Source organism: Temnothorax nylanderi, unplaced genomic scaffold (assembly GCF_030848795.1).
Source record: "Temnothorax nylanderi isolate EJ_2023f unplaced genomic scaffold, tnyl_v1.0 TNYL_tig0008_pilon, whole genome shotgun sequence".
Taxonomy (NCBI): Eukaryota; Metazoa; Arthropoda; class Insecta; order Hymenoptera; family Formicidae; genus Temnothorax; species Temnothorax nylanderi.
This window is the reverse complement of record NW_027249070.1, coordinates 2,621,466-2,646,964: the sequence shown is the minus strand read 5'-3', so window position 1 is coordinate 2,646,964 and position 25,499 is coordinate 2,621,466. Positions and strand designations below refer to the sequence as shown.

At 43.2% G+C, this 25,499-nt stretch overlaps 3 protein-coding genes across 5 annotated transcripts in view; 2 read left to right on the top strand and 1 right to left on the bottom strand.

The window, feature by feature from the left end:
* Positions 1 to 134: 134 nt before the first annotated feature.
* On the top strand, positions 135 to 4,290 carry Scot (Succinyl-CoA:3-ketoacid CoA transferase). The gene is made up of 7 exons (XM_071724638.1): positions 135 to 622; positions 1,661 to 2,041; positions 2,118 to 2,543; positions 2,652 to 2,760; positions 2,884 to 3,100; positions 3,238 to 3,449; positions 3,640 to 4,290. The coding sequence occupies exons 1-7, from the start codon at positions 542 to 544 to the stop codon at positions 3,825 to 3,827; spliced, it is 1,614 nt and encodes a 537-aa protein (XP_071580739.1). The 5' UTR covers positions 135 to 541; the 3' UTR covers positions 3,828 to 4,290.
* Positions 3,891 to 25,499, bottom strand: part of LOC139785450 (ATP-binding cassette sub-family G member 5) — a 39,174-nt gene continuing 17,565 nt past the window's right edge. The window contains exons 1-6 of one of the 3 annotated variants that reach the window (XM_071724609.1): positions 7,666 to 8,398; positions 7,198 to 7,456; positions 6,341 to 6,916; positions 5,920 to 6,142; positions 5,400 to 5,614; positions 3,891 to 5,204 (exon numbers count right to left, since the gene is read on the bottom strand). In XM_071724609.1, the coding sequence (XP_071580710.1) occupies positions 4,537 to 5,204; positions 5,400 to 5,614; positions 5,920 to 6,142; positions 6,341 to 6,916; positions 7,198 to 7,393 (1,878 nt within the window). In that variant the 5' untranslated portion in view covers positions 7,394 to 7,456; positions 7,666 to 8,398 and the 3' untranslated portion in view covers positions 3,891 to 4,536. Of the gene's footprint in view, positions 5,205 to 5,399; positions 5,615 to 5,919; positions 6,143 to 6,340; positions 6,917 to 7,197; positions 7,457 to 7,665; positions 8,399 to 25,499 lie in introns of those variants that run through there. The other 2 variants (XM_071724621.1, XM_071724614.1) reach the window with 2 other exon arrangements.
* LOC139785423 (ATP-binding cassette sub-family G member 8) lies at positions 9,113 to 24,529 on the top strand. Its single transcript, XM_071724586.1, has 8 exons — positions 9,113 to 9,500; positions 19,308 to 19,432; positions 19,982 to 20,247; positions 20,542 to 20,763; positions 21,007 to 21,289; positions 22,228 to 22,733; positions 22,848 to 23,314; positions 23,389 to 24,529. Exons 2-8 carry the CDS (start codon positions 19,320 to 19,322, stop codon positions 23,983 to 23,985), a joined length of 2,454 nt encoding a protein of 817 aa, XP_071580687.1. The 5' UTR covers positions 9,113 to 9,500; positions 19,308 to 19,319; the 3' UTR covers positions 23,986 to 24,529.

Here is a 25,499-nt window from a genome sequence, read left to right as displayed (position 1 = left end):
CGACGGAGGAAAGAACAATTCATATCCCAATTCGTGCGCATTGTGCCACGTGCGGGTCTTCCGTCATGTAGATGGTGGTCGCCGGCGCGGGATCGACGCCAGCGGAGCAACTCGGCTCGGCACGCACTTGTGTGTATCAGTGTGTATGTGTAGTACGGCCAGTACGAGAGTTATCCCCTCCACATGTTATCGTATGCTATCAAGACTCAAGACTGCGTTTCTAGCATCGCTGCATTCGCTACTGAATGCTGGTCACCGGATCACCGCCGTCCATGCCTTCGTGAACACTGGTGAAGGCCTGACGCGAGGTTAAATTTCGCAACGCGAAATTCCTGGGAGATCGCTGTGAGATTTCGGCATTTCGGTACGCCGAGACCTGCTCACAGCAAGGTCCAAAGCCAGAAGTACACAGGCGAAACGAACAAGTTATTCTGGAAAGGATTAATATCGCCAGTGTCTCGCGCCTTAACCTCTGCCTCTGATGCTGACCGAGCCGCATACGTGTTGCGAATAACAATTGTGCGTTTAGCATACAGTGATCATGGCATTCGCGTTGAGAGGGGTCAGCGGTATATTTCTACGTTGGAGCAACGGTCCCCGGGGTCCCATAAGGATATCACGGGTACGTAAACAATACGTGACTCTCGTTATCAGCACTGGTTATCAGACATACGTATGTATAACCTACGCCGGTAAAAGTCACCTTAATTCTCTATTTGTTTGATGATTGTAACTATCCGCAGTATGCGTTTCATGTAAAATTATGTCGTGTAATTATATCTTTTGGCGTTTAGTTATTTGTTTCAGGAAACAGATATTTGTTCGATGATATATGTTACTTTGATATATTTCATAAATCTTGGATTTTTTTTTAAGTATAAATCAAAGATTAAAAATCAGTCAAAGAGAAAGGAGCATCGAGCCGTAACAAGATGGAAGTGTTATAAAATTCTGTATTATGATAAATTGACAAACGTTTCGGCCCCTTATGGGACCATCTTCAGTGTCGAAAACAATTATCAAATTTCGGAATTACATACTCTTGCTTCTCCTTCCTTTCCGCCTTTCCCTCCCGTTCCTCCCCTCCCCCCCGCCACCCTCCTTTTTGTATATATAAAAGGAGCCGCCGAGCATTTTGTTAGTTTTTAACTTTACACATCAGCCCCGAAATGTCGATCCTGCAAAATTCACAACAGAAAGAAACAAACCTTGATGTACGTATCTTATATTTGATTACTATTCCATCTATAATATGCGCTGAATTAATTCGAATAAATCACACAATTTTTACAGTATGGTCCACTTCGCATTCAACGCCGTTGCGTTTAGTAGCGTTAAGTTTAGTTGCGTCAATTTTAAGAGTATGTAATTCCGAAATTTGATAATTGTTCTCGACACCGAAGATGGTCCCATAAGGGGCCGAAACGTTTGTCAATTTATCATAATACAGAATTTTATAACACTTCCATCTTGTTACGGCTCGATGCTCCTTTCTCTTTGACTGATTTTTTTAAGTAATTTATGTTTTTAATGGTGTATAGTTTCATATCTCTGAATATTTATGTCTCATCTCTCCAGATGTTGGTGTAATGCATTTTTTATGAAGATTTGTGCATTAAAATATTTCTAAAACTGATCTAACTTACATCTTGTTTAACAGGTATGCACCGATAATTTCTCTATCAAAGCAAGTATCCCAGAAGCGGAGCAAGAGGCAGAGAAGTTGAAAACACCGGTAGGGGACGGTAAAGTGTTCGAAAGCATAGAGGAAGCCGTATCCGATGTACATGATGGAGCAAAACTTTTGGTCGGTGGATTCGGCCTCTGCGGCATCCCAGAGAATCTAATAGCAGCCATACTAAAAAGAGGCACCAAAGATTTGACAGTAGTTTCGAATAATGCTGGGGTCGAAGACTTTGGGCTGGGTATATTGCTGAAGGAGCACAAGATCAAACGGATGATCGCGTCGTACGTGGGTGAAAACCCTGAATTCGAGAGGCAGTATCTCAGCGGCCAATTGGAGGCTGAGCTGACGCCGCAGGTAATGCTTTGAAGATGAGAAAGGGTGCACCCATAAATCTCGCAAATTTTTACAAGTCGCATAACGGCTCACTTAGGGTACTTTGGCGGAACGTGTGAGAGCGGGTGGCGCCGGCATTCCGGCTTTCTACACTCCCACGGCTTTCGGCACCATCGTACAGGAGGGTAATGTCATCATAAAGTACGACAAGAACAGCAACGCCGAGATATCGGGAGAGGCGAGGAACGTAAACCAGTTCGACGGGCGAAACTATGTGCTGGAGACCGCCATCACTGGCGACTTCGCGCTCGTGAAGGCGTGGAAGGCCGACACCGCCGGTAATCTAGTCTTCCGGAAATCGGCGAGGAACTTCAACCCTGTGATGTGCAAGGCGGCCAAAGTGGCAATCGTCGAAGTGGAGGAGATCGTCGGACTTGGACAATTAGATCCCGATCAGATTCATCTGCCTGGCATTTTCGTGGACAGGATTGTGAAGGGGCTATCTTATGAAAAACGTATTGAGGTTGGCGCTTATTTATCTCGCTCGCTCGTCATGCATATTTATCCATCCATATTTATAGTTACGTAAATATGCATGTCTCATAAATCAAATTTTTTTTTTATTTTGCAGAAACGCTCGACGAAGCAAACCATGAAGCCTAAGAAGGTGACACCGGCTAGTAAAGCGAGGGATATGATTATTAGGCGCGCTGCTCTCGAATTTAAGGATGGAATGTATGGTAGGTGTAAAATATAAACTTTTTAAATATTTGGATTAAAAATAAATACACTGATCTTGATCAAATTATGAAATTCAAATCTTTTTATCAGTGCTGCTCTTGATGAATCGAAAATTTTTGCAGCAAACTTGGGAATCGGTATACCTATGCTTGCTAGTAACTACATCCCGAAGGGTGTGAAAGTGACGTTGCAATCAGAGAACGGTATTCTTGGGTTGGGCCCTGTTCCGGACGAAGATGACGTCGACGCGGATCTTATCAATGCTGGAAAGGAAACTGTAACGATTTTGCCCGGCGCATCTTTCTTTAGTAGCGATGAGAGTTTCGGCATGATTAGAGGGTATATGATATATAGATTATTTCAAGCTTAGCATGTTTCATGTTAAATATGAATATGTATCAATATGAATATGTATATGTTTAGAATATGTATCAAAGATAATGTGCTTATTAGCATTAGCTGTACTTTTCACACAGAGGTCACATTGATATGACTATTCTTGGAGGCATGCAAGTGTCAGAAAACGGGGATTTGGCTAACTGGATGATACCAGGTACAATGGTAAAAGGCATGGGTGGTGCCATGGATCTTGTTTCCGCGGCGACTACAAAGGTAGTGGTAACTATGGAACATACGGCCAGAGACGGAAGTCCGAAGATTTTGAAGAATTGCACATTGCCCGTCACAGGTAAGGACCCGTAATATTTCAATTTCAACAATTTCAAAATTTTTCTTAATTTTATTTACACTTTATTTTAGTATTTCGTTATTTAATGTTGGTCGGTACTTTAAAGTACCGACTAATCATTTTGCAATATTTTTGTATTATTTCTAGTCACATTATATAATATTTTCTTTTTTATAACATTTTTTCATAGGTCAGCAATGCGTAGATTTAATTATCACAGATCTCGGAGTATTTGAAGTGGTAAAAGGAGAAGGATTAAAGCTTATTGAGATTGCACATAATATCGACATTAGCGAGATTATCAGTGCGACAGGCTGTGAATTCAGTGTTGCCGACGATCTTAAGGAGATGGGGCAAGTTACAGATGGAGACTTATAAATTGTAATATATTTCACAAATTGTAAATGTGATATGTGATATGATAATTCAATACCATGATGGTTGCCTGAAAGTAAATTTTTAATATATTTTACAAGGTATAAATGTGCAATTTAAAAAATAAATAGAGCTGTTAATTATATTGTATAGTGACGTTTCGGTGACACGTTTGTTTTCCATAGATATGTCTGTACTTTTTCTGTAAAATATCCTAATGTTTAAATTATCAGGTAAATATTATGATTAATGCTTGATTGAGTACCTATTATATTAACTGCAACTCTTATATCGTACACAATAGTTAATTCGTTTTTTAAATGTACATATATTTCCATTTGTTGTGAATTATTAAAATGATTTACGATGTGTCACGCAAGCAAGGGAAATTACGTTATACGTACTAATTAGCATTATGATAAAATGATTTTGTAACATGCGAAATAAAAATTTGTAATATTTTTGATATGCATTCTTTTTTTCTTTGATCGATATACGCCTAATTCTATGTTATTTACAATTTTATATACACTAAGGCCCGTATTCTGAACGTGCATTTATCGATAAAAGTGCGTTCAGAATACGGGCCTAAGAGTTTAAATTAAATAAGTGTGATACGTACACCATCCAGTCGGCATCAAATTCGAATATTTGAATTTCGTTAAATGTGACGATCACATTAAATGTGGATTTAATAATATTTAACAATTCATTATTCTCTGAATTTTGCCTTCACTTTAGCGGGTAGCGGCAACAGATATAAGACGCTGTTCAATATAATAAGACCGACGGCGAACGCTAGAGAGATTAGCAGATTCAAGTCCACGTTTAACACCTCGGAAATGTTCTCGCCCTCTCTGGTAAGGCGTTCTATCAGGTAAGTCTTGCCATCAGGGTACCTACAAAGCTCGGGTATGCCAGGGCAAGTAAAGCTCTCGTTGTAGGGCAGATTGGACAGGAGGGGGGTGTCGATGACCAGCTGATTCAGCGCCAGAGATGCGTATCTGGTCGGTAACGCGGTCGTCGCCATCGCTAACCAATAGGGCAAGTTTTTCAGGCTACGAATCGCGCCCGACGCGACCACAAGGGACAACAGGGTCATGTACAGTACCGTGATGGCACCGATTACGGGTCTACCGACCACCATCAGCACGGCTACTGTCACTTGCTCCGCCGCCACGTAACTGGACCACAGAATACCGGAAGCGTACGCCCACGAGGTGAGATCTAGCTCCAGAATGGGAATCAGGATTGTAATCGTTATCAGCGTCGATATGAAACTCAACGGAAGACTCAGCATGGTGTACGCGGTCAAAAACATCGCGCCACCGTAAAGACCCTCTCGCTTTTCTTGGTAATACCTTGCGCGGAAACCTGGAACTGTATTAACTCTTATGTAATTAAATGCTGTAAGATCGGAAGAAAATGCACTTCAACATATCTTGAACAGCAATACGAATAGAAAAGAGTTAAAAAAAAACCTTAAATATTCTTCGAATATCTTTAAGTTCGAGATTTGTGACGCTAAAACCATCTATTGTCTGTTCTACTTGATTAATTTGCTTTTCGACTTACACAAAAGCGACGTCGCAGCTATCCCGGCCACGTAAAACAACGTCAAGACGTTGAAGATCAAGCCACCAGTTTGCAAGAAGATTCTTGATTGTACGGGACTTGAATGCGAGTACAGTATGCTCATTAGAGCAACGACGAATGGCAGTAACAGCAGGCGAGCGGCAAAGTGTCCCAGGCCGATCTTATTGAATGAGAATGTAGTCGCCATACTTCGTCTAAATGTAACAATATGATTGCGAATGATTAATAAGATATCTATCCTAAAACTGTCGACCTTAATTTTATCGATAGATTATACGGTTGACTAGGAAATCATTTTATTTCAATTACACACGTGACGCCAAGATAATATCGAATGTTAAAAGATTTATAATTATAATTTTTATAGTTATAATTGTCGGCGAAGTCTTTTCCAAGAACAAATTGACTTCGAAGAATTTATCACTCTAGTTAAGCCTTAATTTTGTTCAAATAACGTGAGACTACACTTTCGTAAATGATTATAATTCGGGAGACTCACAAATATAGTGCCAGAAGAGTCGAGAAGCATCCAGGCTTGATTCCGCGTCCCAAACCCTTATGCATGATACCGAGGGCAGTATCTTTCATGCTGTGCGGCACTTGTGGCCCTTCTTTCATGTAAAGCACTCCATCCACCTTGAACTTCTCGACCAAGACCGATATCTGCTGATTGGACTCTAAAAAGCGATCTCTGGAGCGGCGATCGACGGTCGACAAGCATACTGGAAAAGCGACGAGTTCTAATATATCGAGTTGCTTCTTTTATTTAAAAAGTATTTTTGTCGTTGTTTAAATCAGTCAGCTTTTTAAAACACTTTAAGGACTTGCCCGGGAAATAATAAAAATTACTAGAGTAACAAATATTAATTTCTAAGTGGAGCTATATTCCGATAAGTAATATCGTTTTGTGCGATACTTACGGTAGTACATCAAGGGGTTCTCCAGTTCCGGACACGGGAAGCCGATGTAGGTGAAATAATCCAGCATGCTCCTGGTGGGTCCCGAGTAGACTACCGCACCTAGGCATAGCAACGTCACGCGACTGACGAACGGCAGCACGTCGGACCTGGGGGTCTCCATGGTAAGGACGACGATGGAGCCGCGTCTGGTGGCGTAGGACCACAGCATCGAGACGATGAGATACGTGTTGAGAGGATCGGTGTCCCAGGTCGGCTCGTCCAGCAGCAGCAGGGTCGGATCCTTGGCGAGCTGCACGCCCAGCATCAGCCGCCGATACTCCGGCCTGGTGAGGTCGTTCACCGACCGGTTGGCGACCTGCGAGAGCGCCAGGTCGGCGAGGGTCTGCCGCACCCGGGCCTCGCGATTGTTTAGATTGCCGAGCCACGTGGCGTACATCAGGGTCTGACGGACCGTCAGACTCGGCAGCAGGTGACACCTGTGAGCCACGTAGCCGCCGTGACGCCGGAACAGCTCCGGCGTCAGCAGGTTGCCGTTCAGGGTGACCCGACCCCTCGTCTCGCCCTCCGCCCTCCCAGCTAGTTAAAAATTTCAAGTCCAGGTTATCTTAAATTAACTTTTGATTCTGAGACATTATCGTCTTCTTCTTCTATATATATTTTTATTTATCTTCGATGAAATTTAACCAGAGATATTTTTATAAGAATTTTCTCATCATAGCGCGGCGCAAAAGTATGATAATAGAAAGGACTAGTCATGGTAAAGTTGAATTAAATTGTAAAGGGCTGATTATCTAATCTATATTTTTTGCAATTTTGCAGAACGCTACGATATAAGAAGAATGGTTGGAATTATTCACCGATAACATCGAGGAGCGCTCGTTTGCCGGAGCCCTTCGACCCTAGAATAGCCAAGACCTCTCCGCCGTGAACGCGGGCTGATACATCTCTAAGCACCGCCGTAGGTTCGGATTTGTTGAGGCAGGTACCTTCGATCACCACCGAAGTGGAATGAAACACGTTGGATATGTCCAGAACGCAATCGGATGGAATCATCTTGGAAATCGCTGTTACGTTCGGTACCCACGATTACATTCCTCAAGTAACATCTACGGAGCTCTACGAAGGTAAAAGATTCTAAAATTATTTCTCCCAAAATATAATACATATTTTTCATTGCAATTTATTCTATTATTTAATTTCGTGCATTATCTCAAAATCTTATCTTTAATAATAGCTGTCTATTCTTAATTAATAGTTGCTTATGCCAAATTAATTATGATAGTCATTATTGCGATATTAGTAAGGAAATTATTAAGGAAACGTACGAACTCTCTCACAGAGTATTAGAAATAATAAGTAACATCCGAAAGAACATGCGGAGGACACCAAGGCGCAGGACTGTCGCCGGATTCATCCATCCGTCGCGCACTTGACCGTGTCCGGATCTCGAGGACACCGTGCGTCAGAGTCGTCAGAGGCGCGCGTACACTTTAACAAAGAGACCCTCCCGCACTCGCGTCGATTTTCCACGATCTTCCGCACCTCCCGCAAAATGGTAGTCCAGACGGTAGCCGATGATGCACCAACGCGAAAGCGTGTGCTACCGCGGCGCGGATTGCAGCGCGCACTGACCAGCGCGTAAAAGAGTGACTACTCGCTCGAGCGAGGCTGCATGGGGACGCGAGAAACGCGAAGCCAGCAGGTAACGATACCCGGCTGGCTGCCCGGCTGGGAGTTGGCTCTCCTCGAGTCCTCGAGGTGAATGTCTTCTCCGACGCGGGCCCCGCGAACGGGAGGGGGACCGACCCCGAGCGAGACCATCGGCGTAAGCAGCGCGCTGCACGCGTCTCGACGTCGCGCAAGCTAGATGAGATCGCTGTTTGGATGCCTTGATCGCGGTTTGCAAAAATACCGTAAAAATACGTCGTATTTTTGTGTGTGTGGACACGAACTTTGTTCCATCGAACTTCTGCCTGATAACCCGTTAAACCCTGGTAGTTGGCCCTCGTTCAACATTTTCTCCATGTTTCATCGAGACCCCTCTTTTTTTTTACAGAAAAGAAGAAATATAAATCAATGGCTGCGAATTATATAAATTGTTATATTTTAAGTGTATATTACAAACGAGATAAAAAGAATGTTAAAAATACGATTTTATGAATACACTTTAATTTGATTTCGAAGACGAGATGTAAAGGATACATTTTGTATTTTTATTATATTTATTATATTATATAAAATGTCACCTGTACTTTATCTCATAGCTATTCCAAAATAATCAAGAAAAAAAATCAAAATCTTAATTAATGGTACCGTTACTGTAAGATGTATACAAATCTTCGTGAATAGATATAAGTGACGTAGAGAATATTTCCTCGATAAGCTCCTCAATCAACCGGATAAATGTTGAAGAAAGAAGGGGCTTGATGAAGATATTTTAATTAAAGTTTCTTACGTTAATTTACGTTTATTTCGCTTTTACTTTGTTCTGTTTTATTTAAATTCTACCCTTAAGTTATTCCTTCGCTCCTCTTTAAAAACACCCATCAAAATACATCTCGCCGTATATGTAAAACAAAGCAGAGACGCGCGAGAAAGAGGCAAGAACGAGAAGCGATAGTGTAAAAAAGCGCAGAGGATCCACGCTGGATGGGCGCGAGCTATCTCGCGGGCCCGGCGCGTTCACGCCATTGCGAACTCGTCGGTGGGGTAACGGTGGGGCCCCGGAGAGGGAAAACTCGTGGGGGCCTCGGTGGGCTCCTCCGTCAGCGGTGGCGGCCAGCGTTCCGGCAGGACTCCGGCGAGTCGCGCGATATCTGTCGCTTCGCTTCGATCGCGAGCCGAGGAAGATATCTCGGGTAAGAATCGACAACGACGACAACGACGACGACGACGGCGGCGTCGCGGTAACGCGGTCGCCCAAGAGAGAAAGATCGTTCCTTTTTTCTCATCCCCGCGGGTGACGGTCCTCCGGCACGCAAGTCGTAAGGGAAGCGCATCCCTTTTCTCTGTCACGCGAAGTCGCGGGAAGCCCGATCGGCCGGCGCGGGCAATCGGCGCAGGAGGACGACGAACCGGAATGGAGAGGAGGCAGCAGCGTCGTCGTCGTCGTGACTCTTCCAGCTTCCAAGGTTGAAGGCCCAGCGCGAATACACAGCCGGTGAGTCATTGTCACGAAGATCAGAGCGCGGCAGCGCGCCTTCACCCTTCTGTTCTGTCTCCCTCTCTCTTTTTCTCCTCTTCTCGTCCTCGCTGCGAACGCCGAGTCGCCCTCACGCGCGTGTTTCGCGATTTTTCGAACGTGCTCACCACAAAAGCTCGTCTATCTACGATGCCGACTTTGTGGGTTTCCACGGAATGGAAATAAATTTGTTTTTTTTTCTACTTTTGCTGATAAAGCTGAGTTTAGGAGTTGGTACCGATCTCGTAAGAGGGACCCTCTTTATAATACTATCTCGGAGATTAATAATAAATAAATAACGCCTTGTTTTTCTTTTCTTTCGAATGTTTTTCTAAGTTCGTAGAATTGAAGAAAATGTTTAATTATTTCCGATAATTGTCAAAGTAATTTAATCTGATAAATTAAGTTAACTTGGGCACTCTTCCTGTCTTTTCTTACATCTCTTTTCCTTTGATATTTAACTGTTACTACGTTTACGCGAGCGTTACTTCTGTAGTAACTTACGACAATTCACTCGTTTACGCGGAGTAAATTATCGTAAGTTACTACAAAATCCCATTTACGCGAAGGAAAATCACGTTTACGCGAAGGAATTATCGTAAGTTACTACAGAAGTAACGCTCGCGTAAACGCAGTATGTGTGAACTAGCCCTCGAGCTTGTTGAGACATTTTCTATGCCATACAAAAATACTTTCATTTCATATTCAGAAATCTACGTCCGCATACTTTTCGAAGTAATGGCATAATTAGTTAAAGATGGAAGAATTGTTTGCACGTGGTGAGAGCCTCGCGTGTTTGATTATACAGCACGCTGGAGAATGTCGCGCGGTGTTTTCGGAAACGAAAACGCATTCTAAAATTCTCCGGAATCTATGGAGCGGATCGACCGCCTTCGAAAAAGTGGTCGGGTTGTTAATCACCTGTTGCTTTCACCGGCGAGTCTTTCTTGTTATGCAAAATCAGGTTCCCCGTCGTTGAACCGTGAATTAAAAGCTCGCATGTAAGCGTTACAAACGTTCCATATGCATTTTCTTCTCGAGGAAGGAACCCATTGACAAGCGTCCCACGAAGATGCGACGCATAAACACGAGATGTGCATATATTACCTCGATTTTTATATCACTAAAAGAAAGAGAAAGAAACTAACAGAAAGAACTATTAATAAAGTTACCGTCGATTTATTTGGGGACAAAATTGGTATAAAAAAGTGTAAGATTATAAGAAAAGAATAAATTTATAGTATAAGACTTTATAAGAATTTATAGTATAGTATAGGAATAAATAAGTTTTATAACAATCATTATATTAATAAAATTATTAGTCATGCATTCACGTACTGATGATAATTTTATTAAAAGAATGATTTATAATTATAACTTATATTACTAAACGTTTTCCTCTTCGTATTTTAACACCAAATGAATAATTTTTATCGTGACGCGAAGTATACTTTGTGTTGCAAAACGCCGCAGCTCATTGTGTTATATTTCGCCACATTCTAAACTAAGCGGTAGCGTAGTTTTCTATCATGTGCGCGTGAAACCACTATTTCCACTCGTATTACATGCAAGGATAGTGCTTTACTTTCCTGAGTGGGTGGATTATTACTCGATTAGATTACAAACGCTCTGAAAGCGTCCGATTTATGTCGTTAACGAGGAGACATTACTCAAGAGTCCTCTTTCTCTGGATTTCGCTGGAAAAAGTAATAATAATAGACTATATTTTTGCTCGCTAAGTACGCTAGTTGAGTACGCTAGCGTCTATTTCAGCAATAGAAAGAAATATACCGGAACCGCCGGATATCCTTTCGGCCTAGATCTTAAAACCAGTATCTTAATTCTTTCGATCTTGCTTTAATAAAAATTTTGTGACTGCACCCTACCATTCTTCTTTCAAGTATTTTAACTTTTAAATCAATTAAATAATTGGATAGTTATCCACTGTATTAAATTGCTATGCCAGTCCAATCTAATTTCGATCCAAAGTGCAAAGTCTTCGGTATCTGTTTATGCCTTCTCAGCCTTCTCTCTCTCCCTCTTTCTCTCTTCTCTCTTTCTTCCTCTAAGGACATATCTTTATCTATATTTCTCAAGGCGTATTTCCTTTCATCTCCATTAATAAAAAGCAAAAGCGTTCGCGCCGACCCGTTACTTCCTTCGCGCGTTTCCACATTAGCGTATGCAAGTCCCTGGCAATCGCGAGGCGGAAAGGTGAGGGTTCAATCCTCGTTCGATCCGTTCACTTCGATCGGAACACGGCGGATACGTCGAATGCAACAATCGTATCGCGAATTGACGTAAATTTTCATTAACGGCTCCGAGCGACGACCAACGAAATCGCGGAGTCACTCCGGGAGACTTTAACGAGCGCATAGGAGCACTCTTCGACGCTTCCTCGCACGGTGGATCGAGTGATTTGCAATTTCAATTGGATCTTCCTCCTTTTTCGTCCTCCTTCGTTCGTGGGGGACAGGAAAGGGAAGGGGGAGGACAGGGAGGACAGGTACAGCATTGCATCGGTGGAATATTGAAAAGTCTGACAACTGACCTCGCTTATATCCTGCATTCTCTTCAAGTTTTACCGCTCGATAATGCCCATCATCGCTTATAATGAAGTAGTAAAAGTATCGGCATTCAGCCGCTGTCAAATTTTATTATGATTGAGCGTGGCATATTATCTGTAGAATGGCAACGAAAATACTTTCTATTTGATTAATAATACGCAAATAGTTGATATTAATTGTATCAACGATATTAAAATATCTCCAGTTAAATATGATTTGCGTCTCTTCCGATCATATTTCCGATATCGTTCCCTAAATCGAAGCATTTTTAATTAATTTCTCGAATTATGAGTTAAACGATTTTTCTTATAATTCATCGTTAGTGGCGTTTCTCTCATTGAGAGACGTTTAGGAAGAGATAAAAGGCGAGATTCACGGACACGGTTTCTTTTCCTAAAGCTGTAATCTCGGGATTACTGCCGTTTAATTAATTGAGATAATTAGCTATGAGTGCGCATTTCGGATCGTTTGAGGTGCACACGCGTTATGTGGGTCGGCGGGACGGGGTTTTCGGCGGGTAGACTTTCCATCACGGTTTCCAAGCGCGTTGCGTGTACGGGTAATTATGGCAGTAACACTGTAACAATCCAGGCCATGGTGGTATTTTATTTAGGTACACGGACACGGGTGCACGGTTCACTGGCGTACAAACATAGCTATAGAAATCAGTGCGTGGGATAGTCTCACAGTAGATTCTGGAGATCACGAAATCGAGATATTGTTTCCGTTCGCTGAGAGCCGAGGGACCCCTAAATAAGCGGAGACATTCCGCGGTTATATAGCTTCCAATTTTCACTCATCTGACGTAAACCACAAATACGATCTCCATCTGCACGCGAGGGGAAAAAAAAACCTGAAATCGATCTAGCTGCGCGGCTTAAAAGATCGAAGTTAAAAGATCTCGGTTCTTTTCCAGCTCGTTGAACATTTTCTATATGAGGCAACGTGTTCGATTAATACTCGCGTTTTCGAAGAAGACAGAGTTTAGAGGAAAATACTTGACTCGCATTATTCAAAAAGAGATCTCTTCGCACGTAAGTATCTCTAATTCCGAGCAAACGTACTCGTTTTCAGCCGTTTACCCCTTGACTCGATCGCATTAAGCACCGTGACCGCGGATTCAGAGTCGCGATCGCTGTAAGAGGGATCACGCGACCGGCGATTTTTCCAGGTATCGCGCGCGAGTACAAGTACACGTACACGTCCGGCGAGATATTAGACGTCACTTTCTGCATGCTTTCGACATGCTCAGCTGCGCGCAATAGGCATACGCGTTAGCAGGCCCGTTTTTCCGAGCGTATCATCGCCGGCCTTTACGAATATATCGCCGCGGCCATATCCGCGCACTTTCCTTCTCGTACTATGTATTAAACGGCGATCCAGTTGCGCGCGCGTGCAATAGCCGGCAAAAAGCCGCGTTGGACACGACATGAGTAGCGTTTAATGGTGAATTCATACCGCGAAAACGCACGGTCGTCGCTCGATACAACTGTTGCAGAAACGGGATATGCAAATGAACAGTTAACCGGGCCCCGCGAGAGGCGGTTATCGGTCGCCGCAAAAAAATCACCGTATTACGTAAATTGAAAAGGACGTGGGGGACCACCGCGACATATTTCTGCCGCTATATTACACCGATATGAGACGCAATTATTCGAACATTGCGCAACATTTACGCACTCGGAGTGTTTGCACCTCGAGGAGATCCTGTTGCGATACCCGCGAGAAAGATTGATTTGCAGAGTTTTTCGAAAAAAAAACAACTTATAAAGTCGACGTAAACGTCGTCGTAAATCACGAAAATCTTCTCCAGAGACGCCGGGTTAATTACAGAATAAATTTCCGCCGCGACACCGACGTTATTCTTTCCGAGATGTTCTTTATATGAACGGTGTTAGCCAAGTCCGCGATGTCTCGCATCCGTAATCACGCGTGGGTTAAATCATTCCATGCACGATCGTGAGACCAAGCAAGGACTACTCGACGTGCAGCGGGAACTTGCGTCCATTGTCATTGCAGAAGTCGACGCAATCGCGCTTGCAAACCCGCAGGCTCTTTTCTCCTTTCATATACGGGTACATTAAGTACTGCTTATGCGGGAACATCTCGTCGGTCGCCCGTTGCGGTGACACGAAGACCCAGCTGAACTTAAACCTGTGACTTCGACCACCGTTGTCCCACATTCGGAAATAAATCTTCCATCTACTCTAACTCATAAATAGAAACTATTCTTCTGTTATATAAAACATGTAGGAAAGAAAAATGATAAGAAAATTGTAATCCTAATAAGGAATTTATGAGTTAGAAGGAATTGTTATAATTATCGTTTCCTTCTCTTGTATTAAATTATGTATATCGCATTCTTGCTACGTGAATTTGTAACAGATACTCAGCGAAGCTTGTTATATATTGAAAAATTTAGAAATTTAGAAACTTAGAATCTACAATTTTTCTATTTTCTATATTTAAGTTTCACTATTTTAATAAATTGTATATATTTTGAATATTCAGCGGCAGGCATCTGTGGTAGAGCATTTTGGTGAGCATTTTGGAAATGAAAAAAAAACATCGGCCACGTGCGTGTTCGTGCGAAAAAAGGAATCTGCTGCTTGTTGGGCCTCGTATAATATACAGATCGTACCGTTATTTCTTGTCAGTTAAAAATGTCAGCTGTTTGTACCTGCAAACGTACAGCGTGAGGAGTTTCGTAGCGACGATCCGTTGATGACTTCACTGACGAACACGTGTTACATCGCAGTCACCATTATGACAGGCACCGCGGAAGATATCACGGCTATTTTTGCGGGCGCGAATTAATCTAACGCGCACACGGCGTCGTATGACACAACATTCTGGTTCTCGATCAATCCGACACTTGTCTAGCAGTAAAACTACGCGCGATTCACATCCGCTTTGAGCGAAGAGACTTCTACTAGTTATTTGCGCACGTCGAAAGGGGAAAATTAACTAAAATTTATAAACGCTAAACGATGCAAGCGTCTTTCTATCTAGCACAGAATAATTCCGTTTTCCACAAAGAATATCACAACCCTCGTCAAATACAACGTAATGGCGATCTGCAAGATCTTTTTTTTTCTCGATAAGATATGGTGTGCGATTTCAATCTTGCTTGGTTCTCACGGGAGAACGCAGCATGAACATTCTTGTATCTGAGCCAGCTCAGTTTCGAGGATGGATTCGCTGATGAGTCAGTCTTCTAACGGGAAACTCCGGGATGAGGGGGAAAAATGTCATTCCATCAGCATCTGTGGTAACTAGAAATTGCGCCTTCATGTATCATCCGAAGTGTGATTCTATAAGCTCGCGCTAAAATGGATTATGTAATTCTGCGCATTCCACCTGGGCGACATAAATGTAACATCTGCGCTGACGTGATATTAAATCGTCATAAATACCAACAAATCGCACCTGTTACAAGAGTATTGTACAAGAGAACATTCTACAAGTTGGGTACAGCGTACTTGATCGGCAGTGAATGGTTGAACGTCTGCCTCTAAAGAATCCCGCGAAGGAGACGAAGAAATCTTGGACATTTTAGTTCTAGAATAAACTCCTTGGCACAAGCATTTTTATGACAGCTATGCAGTTTTAGCAGATTACATCTAATCTTATGCAAAAAGAATTTTGTTATTAAGTAACGATTCGTGGCCAGCTTATTTGTATGGCCGTAATTTTGCAGACTTGAAACGTGATAGCTTGACGTATGTATACTCGACGTGTGTATTCGCCGGACACCCGATACGTTTTCGCACTCGCGTGGAACTCGGAAACGTGAACGCATACCGCAAACTGACACGCGAAGACGAATTAAAACCTGTTGTGGCGCCGAAGCGATGAGGCAGATGGTTTATGTGTTTCTTGCCGTGTGCATTTCGCAAGCAGGTTGAAATAATCGACGACGTTCGATTTACATCACATCGAGAGCAAGGTCGATCCCCTCTCACAGGCAGGAAGAGATGCTGCCGATTAATTTAATCATCCTTAATTTAATCATGCGAAGTACATCCGCACTCGCGCAAAATGCATGTAAGGGTATCTTCGAGTACACGTTTGCTCCGAAATTCATTAGGGCGTAAAGTACCATGGGACTTGCTCTCCAGTGAATAATGGAGATCGTTAATTCACAGCGTCTGAGATTAACTCATCCTTTTATTTGGAAGTAATCTGGCGTTCTTGTTATATTTGTACGTCATAAAAGCGATACGTCGAATCGTAATTTACTTTCTATCTTTATGTCGCTATTTTAAAGTTTTATCAAAATGTAATCGTTCATAGACACGGAAATATATGTACCAATCTAATTTCTACGAAGATTTTATTAATAAGTGGAGATCCAGTGTTGAAACTTTCGATTATTCTGTTTGGTAAATGTGAGTTCTACTCCGGATGTTTTTCTGAGGAGTTTGCGCTCTTCGAACACCCGGTACAGAACGGATTTTCAAGCGTCGAAGGTACAATGTGTTCGCGAAAAGACATTAAAAGCTGGCGTGTGTGGCAATGGCAATGAAACAGGTGCGCGTTTTTAGGTCGCGAGCACCACCGTTAAATGGGATGCTGCGTTCACTTCCTTCGCGGCATACGTACACGTATCCTCGCGCAAATGCCGAGGATATTTATCCTACCCGGCGCTATACGACGCGAGTGTCCCTCATCTTCTGATAACGGTGATGAGTTCCTGACAGCTATTCGGTGGAACACGACGTCGTAACGCGGAACGCGGAAAGCGACAAATATAATTAGACGACTATTAAACGAAGAAAATTACGGTATTTAACAACAACGTGAGATTGAAACGCGGAGCTTATCTTACGTACGATTAAAATATTATTAAAGCAAAAAATAATACGATAACAAATTCATGTAAAGCTTCTGAAGTAGAACGAAGTAAGATAAGATACATATAATAAAGTCAAGTATAACTAAGTACTTGCTGGCATTACGGATAGAATAAGAAAGATCTGCTGTAATTATTTAAAAATAAGATTTTTAAAGCTTGAACTTGAGCCAGTCTATTTCGAGTATGTTTTGCGTAAAGTCGGAAGCAAATAAAATTATTTATAGCGCGATAAGACAAGATCTCCGCGCGACTGCGAGATGCGAGATGCGACAAATTAAGGATGCGAGACCTTGTACACGAAGAAAGTCCATGATGTAATAACAATCTAACAAGCTATCGTCGCCTACGTGCGCGTCAGTGTCGGCGAGATTATGCAAGAAAACGAGCGAGTATTTAGATCCGTGGCCCGTAAAGGCGAGAGATCCAGAATGCCGGTTAAGAGGAAGGTGAAATACGGAAACCTATCAGTTATCGATTTCCCGGTCGTTTATAGCCTGCTTTGGTAGCCTGCAACTAGCTGACATTTTGCCGCACCGCTTTTCATGTAATTGCGTCATTAAACGAACTGTTATACGGTACGATATTGCCGCAGGTGATAATTTCCGGCATATACGTGCCGATTACTATCTCTCTCTATCACGGTTTTTACCACTATCTATATCAGTTTAAGATGTAAAACTCGAATGGGTGTTTGTGCGCGTAAAAAGTAAGTAACAATCTCTTAAAACTGACGTTCTAATGACGTTCTTATCTCGAGTCACGACGTGATATTTAAGCAAGCCAATAATTCTAGAGACGTAATTCGCGAATTTGCTCGGTAATACTTTAATGATCGAGATATAGAGAAGTAGGAAATTATCTAAATATACACGGAAAGTCTGTAGATATTTATAGATGCTTAACAAAGCAGGCAGACAAGTATGCACCGTGACTACGCGGCGTGTACCAGCGGGGAGATACATTCTCTGCAGTCTGTACGTTCCGTTCTTTATGGACGATCGAGCAAGAACGGGCAAGAACAATTTGCTCCATCGCGATAAAATTCGACGAGGCCGTCCCGCTTTGTTCGCCGGCGGGAACTACGGGATACTACAATGTCTGCAGTTTTCTGCCGTCGAGAAGAATCCGAAGGGTCGGTAAAACTCATCGCGCGACTTATCGAGACAAAGTGGAGAGTCAAATTCCAAGGGAAGAAATACATCGGGCACGAAGTTGTCACATGGTAATTTAACAAAAGAAATGGATGACGTTCGAGGTTCGAGTATTTTCGAATGACAATTATATGAAGATTAGAAAAGTAAAATCTGATTAATCAATTGAAGGTCCTAATCCTTCATTTGTTGCGACCTCGTATCAAAGAGTTCTTCCAGCTAGCAGAAGTTTCTAAACGACGTCTGAAAAAATATGTCATCTTTTAAACGTCTTTGTGATGTCTTTAAGACGTCTTTTAGAAGACGTCTTTCTGCTAGCTGGGTTCTTTATTTAATATCATAATCATATATTCGATGACAAAAGGCTTCTCTCTTGCTTCTTGATTTTCTCGTCGTTTAAACGATATGGGCATAAATTCGTCATGAAATCCGTGTTGACGGACACGGCTGTATCCGATCACGGGGTACACCGTTGAGAACCACGCCATTCCGTATAATCGGCGCGCCTTTGAAATTGCTCGGCGCTTGCTTGCGAGTCGAATCGTCGACCGTGGGCATGTACTCTCGCAGGACTCTTCCAGGACGAGCCGAGCAGATACACGGCGGGATACATGGCGAAAGAAATTCCTTCTTGTATACGCGGGGAGGCTTTAATAACAGCCTCCCCGACGTGTTGCGCAATAAATCCGATCCCGCGCGGTCGTCCTTGCGGGGTGGCGGTAACGATAAATTCATATCGAGGGTCAGAGAGAGTCTTCCGTGCGAGGAAAGCGTTCGCAAGAGTTTCTTCGTAAAATTTCCGACGTAATTTATTTTGCTCGCCGCGAACGGACGTCCACCGGATGTTTTATGCGATCCTTCGGAGAAGAATATTAGAACTTCCAAGAATATATACGATGAGACTGTCTTTCTAGTAAAATTTTGTTTTCTTTGTAATATTTTCATGCGTATCGAAATTATGTTAAATGATTCCATTACAAATAAAATATATATATTATCTCATGAAAATTGCAAAGTGATTGCTTCGGCCAATTGATTCGATCTGATCGAATTTGCAACTGAAACTAATAAAAGAGAGAGAGAGTTTCTTTTCCTTACTTTCCCCCTCGGCGGCGCTAAAGCGTTGTAATTAAAATAAAAGGAGAGATATTACGTTATCTGAGATTAATTCGCGGAAATTTAACCGGTCACATCTGCAATCTCTGTGCAGCCACCGGAAAATATGGGCTCGGAAGCCTGGGAGCTGGAGAGGAGGTACTCGGTGCCGGGAGCTCTGGACACCAGGGGCCTGGAGCCGCCGGCCAGCGAGGATCTGCACGCATGGTCGATTTACAGGTGAACACTTGTACTTGAAGTGCAAGCGTGTAATCCGCGTATCCCGCGCATCGTACGTCGTCCAATCCAAGCCTGACCGACGCGCGGCGGCGGAACGCTAAAGCGAATGCTGATGCGTCATCTTTTTTGCCGCACGCCGCGTGAAAGGAATTGCCGATCGGACTTGTTGATTTACAATATATACTGTGCACTTTCATGCGTTACATCAACGGTATCATTATTATCGTTAAAAATATTAAACGCCGGAATATTATCGAGCGTGCATGACTGCATCAGCACGTAACGATTAACGAAAGATATATTCAAATCCTCATTACCATCCTTCTGAGCAATTTTCCCTTTTAAATAATCTGCGGTCGAGATTTAGAGGAATGCGAATCGCTCCGCGTATTTATACGCATGAAACAGAGAATGCATTTTAATCATCTAATTAACTCTCTCTCTCATCTAATTAACTAAAAAAAAAACATCTTGTTGTATACATAGAATGGATATTAAGCACGGTGGAATCGGCGCGCATGAGGTATACGCATTTCCGCGATTTCGCAGGCAAAACCTGAACTCCGACTTCACGGATTCCGCACTCGGCTCCGCTGAGAAGTCGCCGCTGCCGTACGGAAACTTCCAGCTGCGCGACTCTACGGTGCAGAGCATCCTGCGGCATCCGCGGTACGGACCCAAGAGCCCGCTGGCCAACAACTCTTACACGTACTTGAAGTTCGGCTTGCCGCGCGTCCTGCCGCCCAGCTCGCGGAATCGCGACGGCTCGAGCGGCTACGACTCCAGCGAGGAAGGACGACGCGTGTCGCACGCAGGTACGAGCGGTGATGTCTAAAATAGTGCGCGGCGTCGGCCGCACTTTCCGACTAATTCTATTGCATACTATATTCTACTGCACTCTTCCATCAATTCCTCATTGAAAAAGATTCTGTATATTTTTAGAATGCTTTAGATAAGTTATTAAGCTGTTCTAAAAATTGTCTATGTTATTATTGAACAAGTTGTCATTTAATTTTGGGTTGTTGGATAAAATTAAAGATCGTCAGGATTGCGTTTTGTATAGTGGCGCGACGATGCCGGTATGTTACAAGTTCTACTTTGGTACGCAGGTGCTCCGGTACATACAACCTCGATTATGCGTTCAGCTAGAAGCGATCCGGATTTCAGGCATGTCCACGCTGTCCCGAGGGAGCCAGCGCATTCTCAGTTAACTGTCGCGAGGGACCATCCGAGACTGAGAAGCGCCAGCGAGGCTAATCTCTTGCAGAGCCCGATCAGGACCAACCGGCGACACAGCATCGCGCCGATCGATCCAGGATATATTGCGCACGGTAAAAGAAAGAAAAAATAAACGAAAATAAACGAGCATCTTTAATGTTCATTTGTGTTAACATTAAGTTCCGAAAATTACTCTTCTGCCATTTCTTCTCTATCACAAATTCGCGAAATCGATTTTAAATCGATGAAGATTTTACGGAAGATCATCGTCGAAGAATCTTTTGATTCTTTCAGTTTTTTAAATTTCTTGACTTCAAATTCGAAATGCTATGCGTGATACACATTTGTTTCTCTAGGACACGGTATCATGGGGCCGGAAGGTTACGCGCTGCCAATGAGACCCATGCCGTGTCTGCAGCATCCTCACCTGCAGCTGCGGGGCGTGGAGGCTGCAGGCTCGGACGGGCTGCCGCTTCTTCGTGGTATCACCCTCGAGGCCGGCGCCGCCGAGGTGCTGGCCATTATGGCGACTACCGAGAAGGAAGGCACGCAGATCGTCGAGACGATCGCGGGCAGGAGGCGAATAAAAAGAGGCGATATTCTGCTCAATGGAAGATCCATATCGGCACGCAGCCTGAGGTACTGTCTGATCTTCTTGCTGCACGCGTACGCCTTCTTGTAACGTGGCAGTGAACCATTAAACGTGTTACGCTACCTTGGTAATGCTACCTTGTGCAAGAAACGCTTCTTTGTTATCTACTCCGTAGGAGTATTTATCATTTCAAAAATAAATACGAAAAAACGAATTTTTAAAGTAAAAAAAAATGTTGGTAGTTTCTTGCTGTCAAACGATATTCAGTTGCATTAGAAATTGTATACGATAAACTTATATAAGAAATAAAAACGGTTAAATGAGGATAATTGAACAAGAGATCTATGGCTGGTCTCATTAATATGAATCAGCCTCAATTTAGTCGACTGCAGATTTTTCGTTTTTTTCTAAATTATAGCGTCGGCTACGTTCCAAATAGAAAAGGAAGATTTAATTAACTATGGCTAACGGTAACCAACATTAGCGAAACAGGCTGTAACTAGCGAATGTATTAGCATACAAATTTTCAAGTAGAGTTGAATAATAAGGTGAATAACGAGCGGTACTCATTATTCAATTATCGCTTCAATTGCCGACTTAATTATTGCTTCATAATCTCGGACTGCAACTTTTCTCCGTACTACCAGAACAATCTTTAGTTACATCATACATTTTAGAAGATTGCATGCATAAAAAAGTATCAAGTAATTTTCATTGCGCGATTATACGATGATCGCGCAATGAAATTATACGAGAATAATACAAAGTATCTTTTTATCCTTTTATCTCCTTTTTATCTAAACTCCAATTTTCTCTTTCATTAATTCGAGTTATCCGGTTAATCCGGACATCCGGATACGGATATGATCAAATAGATTTTGATAATTTAATATGGCATTATTCTCCCGGATATCTGAAATCTTTATTCAAAATGCCGTCTTTTCCGGAGTGGCTCATTCAATTATCAATATTGTAACGAAAATAGATCGCGCGTCGCCTATCTACCCACGGAAAGTGGCCTGAGCCCCGGGCTGACGGCTCAGCAGACTCTCAGCTTCTACATGTTGCTGAGAGGCGGCCGCAACACCACCACGCTCGAGGCCGAGGCTATCCTGCAGGAGCTCGGCTTGGAGGCGACCAAGCACTGCCTGGTGAACACCCTGACGACCTCCGAGGCCCGACGACTGGCCCTCGCCTGCCGGCTGCTTCAGGACTCGCACATCCTCGCCTTGGACAGACCCACCCACGGTCTGGACATCTTCGACGCCTTCTTTCTGATCGAGTACCTGAGGCAGTGGGCCAGCCGCGGTCAGCGTCTCGTCGTCCTGACCCTGCACCCGCCCACCTACGAGATCCTGACGATGGTGTCGAAGGTCGCGCTCACGTCCGGCGGTCGAGTCATGTACTCCGGACCCAGAAGAGACATGCTGCCATATTTCGCGCTCGCCGAGTTTCCCTGTCCGCCGTTCAAGAACCCGTCCGATTACTATCGTACGTGGCGAATGTTCTTGAGAAATTACGAATAAAATTATTTTCAAAAATGGTGTTCCTTACAAATTCGTAATTTTTTTGTAACAAATGATATGTATGACAATTCTTTCTCAGTTGATTTAGTAACGCTGGATGACCTGTCGGCGGAAGCGATGCTGGAGTCCTCACAGAGGATAGATCATCTGGCTGAGCTGGCCAGAACGAGGCTACCTCCGATCAGTGATCCTGGACCACCCGGCGCACTTCCGCCCTCGATGTCTGGCCCCAATATATTTGTGCAATTCTACGCGCTATTGTTACGAACGCTCATCTACAGTCAACCGTGGACGTTAACAAGACTGCTGCGGAAGATCGTCATTTCCGCGTCGCTCAGTGTTCTACTCGGTGCAATATTCTGGGACATCGCCGGCGAGTCGAATCTATATCTACGAGACAGAATAGGCTATCATTACGCTAGTTTGGGCATCTTCTTCTGGCCCCTGAGCCTCCTGGCGATGTGCGACGTGGCCAGCAGCAGGCCAAACGTGGAGAGGGACATCAGGGACGGGCTGTACGGTAGATTTATGTATATTCTCGTAGAGGTAAGCTTGGATTCGTCGAGATCTCGAATCATATCTTAGCGGAAGGTATAAAGGAAATACGTTTTCTTTTCCAGCTCATCTGTAGCGTGCCGTCTTGGTGCGTGATCTATCTGATATATCTGGCGCCGGCGTTTGCGATGTCGGGACTGCACCTCGTGCCGGACGAGAACCTGACGTCGTTGTGGAACTACCTCGCCGTCGGTCTGCTGTACCTGATGCTGCAGCATCTCATCTGCACGTTCTTCGCGCACGTGTGCAAGTGGACCTATCTGGCGGCGTTGTTCGCCGGCGTGATACTGGGCGAGATGACCCTAGCCGGTGGGGCAACTCTGCACTTGGACAATCTGCCGTCGTGGTATCAGCAGATCAGCCCGATACAGTGGTCGTTGTCGTTGCTGCTGCCGCGTCTTCACAAAAGCGAGAGCGTGGGAAAGCTGGCCAATTGCAAGCCCAAACAGATCCAACGGCAGGACATCATTATCCAGGCGGCGTGCGAGCCGCCCGACGGCGCGTTAGCTCTTCGCGAGATCGGTCTCGACAAGTTGAACGTACGGGGGGAGCTTTGGCTGGGCATCGGAGTGGCTGTCGTCGCCGCGTTGATCATTTTCGGATTCCTGTGTGTCAAGTACGCCACTCCGAAGAGGCCCAGAAGCGCCCCGAACAAACCCTGATATGCCGCACGTTGAATCGTCGTCGTGAAGTAGAATCGAGACCGTACGCGATCCGAGTGCCACGAAGTCGATCTAGGTATTCGTGAGCTTTCCATCCTTCGGAGCGAACGTCATTCTTCATTGTAGATTGAAAATCACGTACCAGCAAGATATGAACTCGTCAAACATTTTCGCTGACAGTGTGTTCTCGTGGATGTCCTCTTGTCATTTGTAGGTTTTCTATTTTATTATATTTTAGCGATTGGATGTTCGAGTTTGACTTTGACGAAAAGTCACTTTGGCGGAATCTACTTCGTTAATTCGCATCGCGCTCGTAAAGTTTCGTCAGCGTCTACTCTATTGCGATTCTTTAAAGGAACAAACTTTAGGGACTCGCAGGGTAGACAGAGAGGTGGTATGGAGTACAAAGCTTAACGAGACATTACACTATCCTGTAATAGAAGCTCGCTGTTTATAGACGACAAATAAACGCGCTTAATACTTCGTATATTGTCCTAACTGATATTGTAATCGTATGAAATAAACATTCTTACGAAACAAACAATTTTGCCTGTCTCTTCGCATCTTCTAAAAATAGCTAGAAACTTGATTGCATATTCATTATCACATAATTTTAAATCGCGAGAATTTCGAAAAAATATATTATTCTTATGTTACTAAAATGAGAATTATTTATTTATATCTCGATCTATTTTAATCTTTAAATTTTAATTTCAATATTTTTTTAATAAGAAAGAGAATAAAATTTACGATAGGAATTTTACATTGCTATATTATATATTTTGTATAAAACAAAAATTAATTATTTCTCCCGATTATTTTAAACTGGCCAATTTTTTTTAGTCAATTATTTTAACGAAATGCTAAATCGATACTTTGCAGGGAATTTTAGTACCAGCGGATAGCTGGCTCAATATGATAACTGATTTGCGCGAAGTGTTATAACGGGTGTCCGTTCGTAGGCTCCATCTAGAGATTGTAACCGCGCCGATACTGAAGATATCTGTCATGTAATTAGTCTTAATTACTAAGAAAACATATTGAGATCATTTGAGAAAGTAATAATTTTAGAAGCTGCTTCAAGCTTAACAGAGCGGATGTAAGTGTCACAGTTTTACGATAGAATAGACAATAATATGATAGACGGAATCGTAAGTAGGTAGACGCGAGTACATTTTCGTATCGTTTCGAGATCGATAAAATGTCACTCTTTGTAGATGCCATACTACGCAAATCGAGCTATAAAGAGCCTATGTCTAATAAACGAGCTTCAGACGTCTATTAGAAATCGATACCATGTCGAGCAAATTTATCCCGCGGATGACGCATGCTAAGAAATGTGAAGTGCGATTAAAAATAAGAACAACTAGCTTCTTCGTCCACACGCGGCTTTATAGATTCTCTCTCGCAATATTTTATTAAACGTAAAAATTCTCGCGCTAAATTATTATCGTTGCAACACGAGAAGAGATAATTGTGTACCGCGAATGCATTAATCGGATCCAAACTTAGCC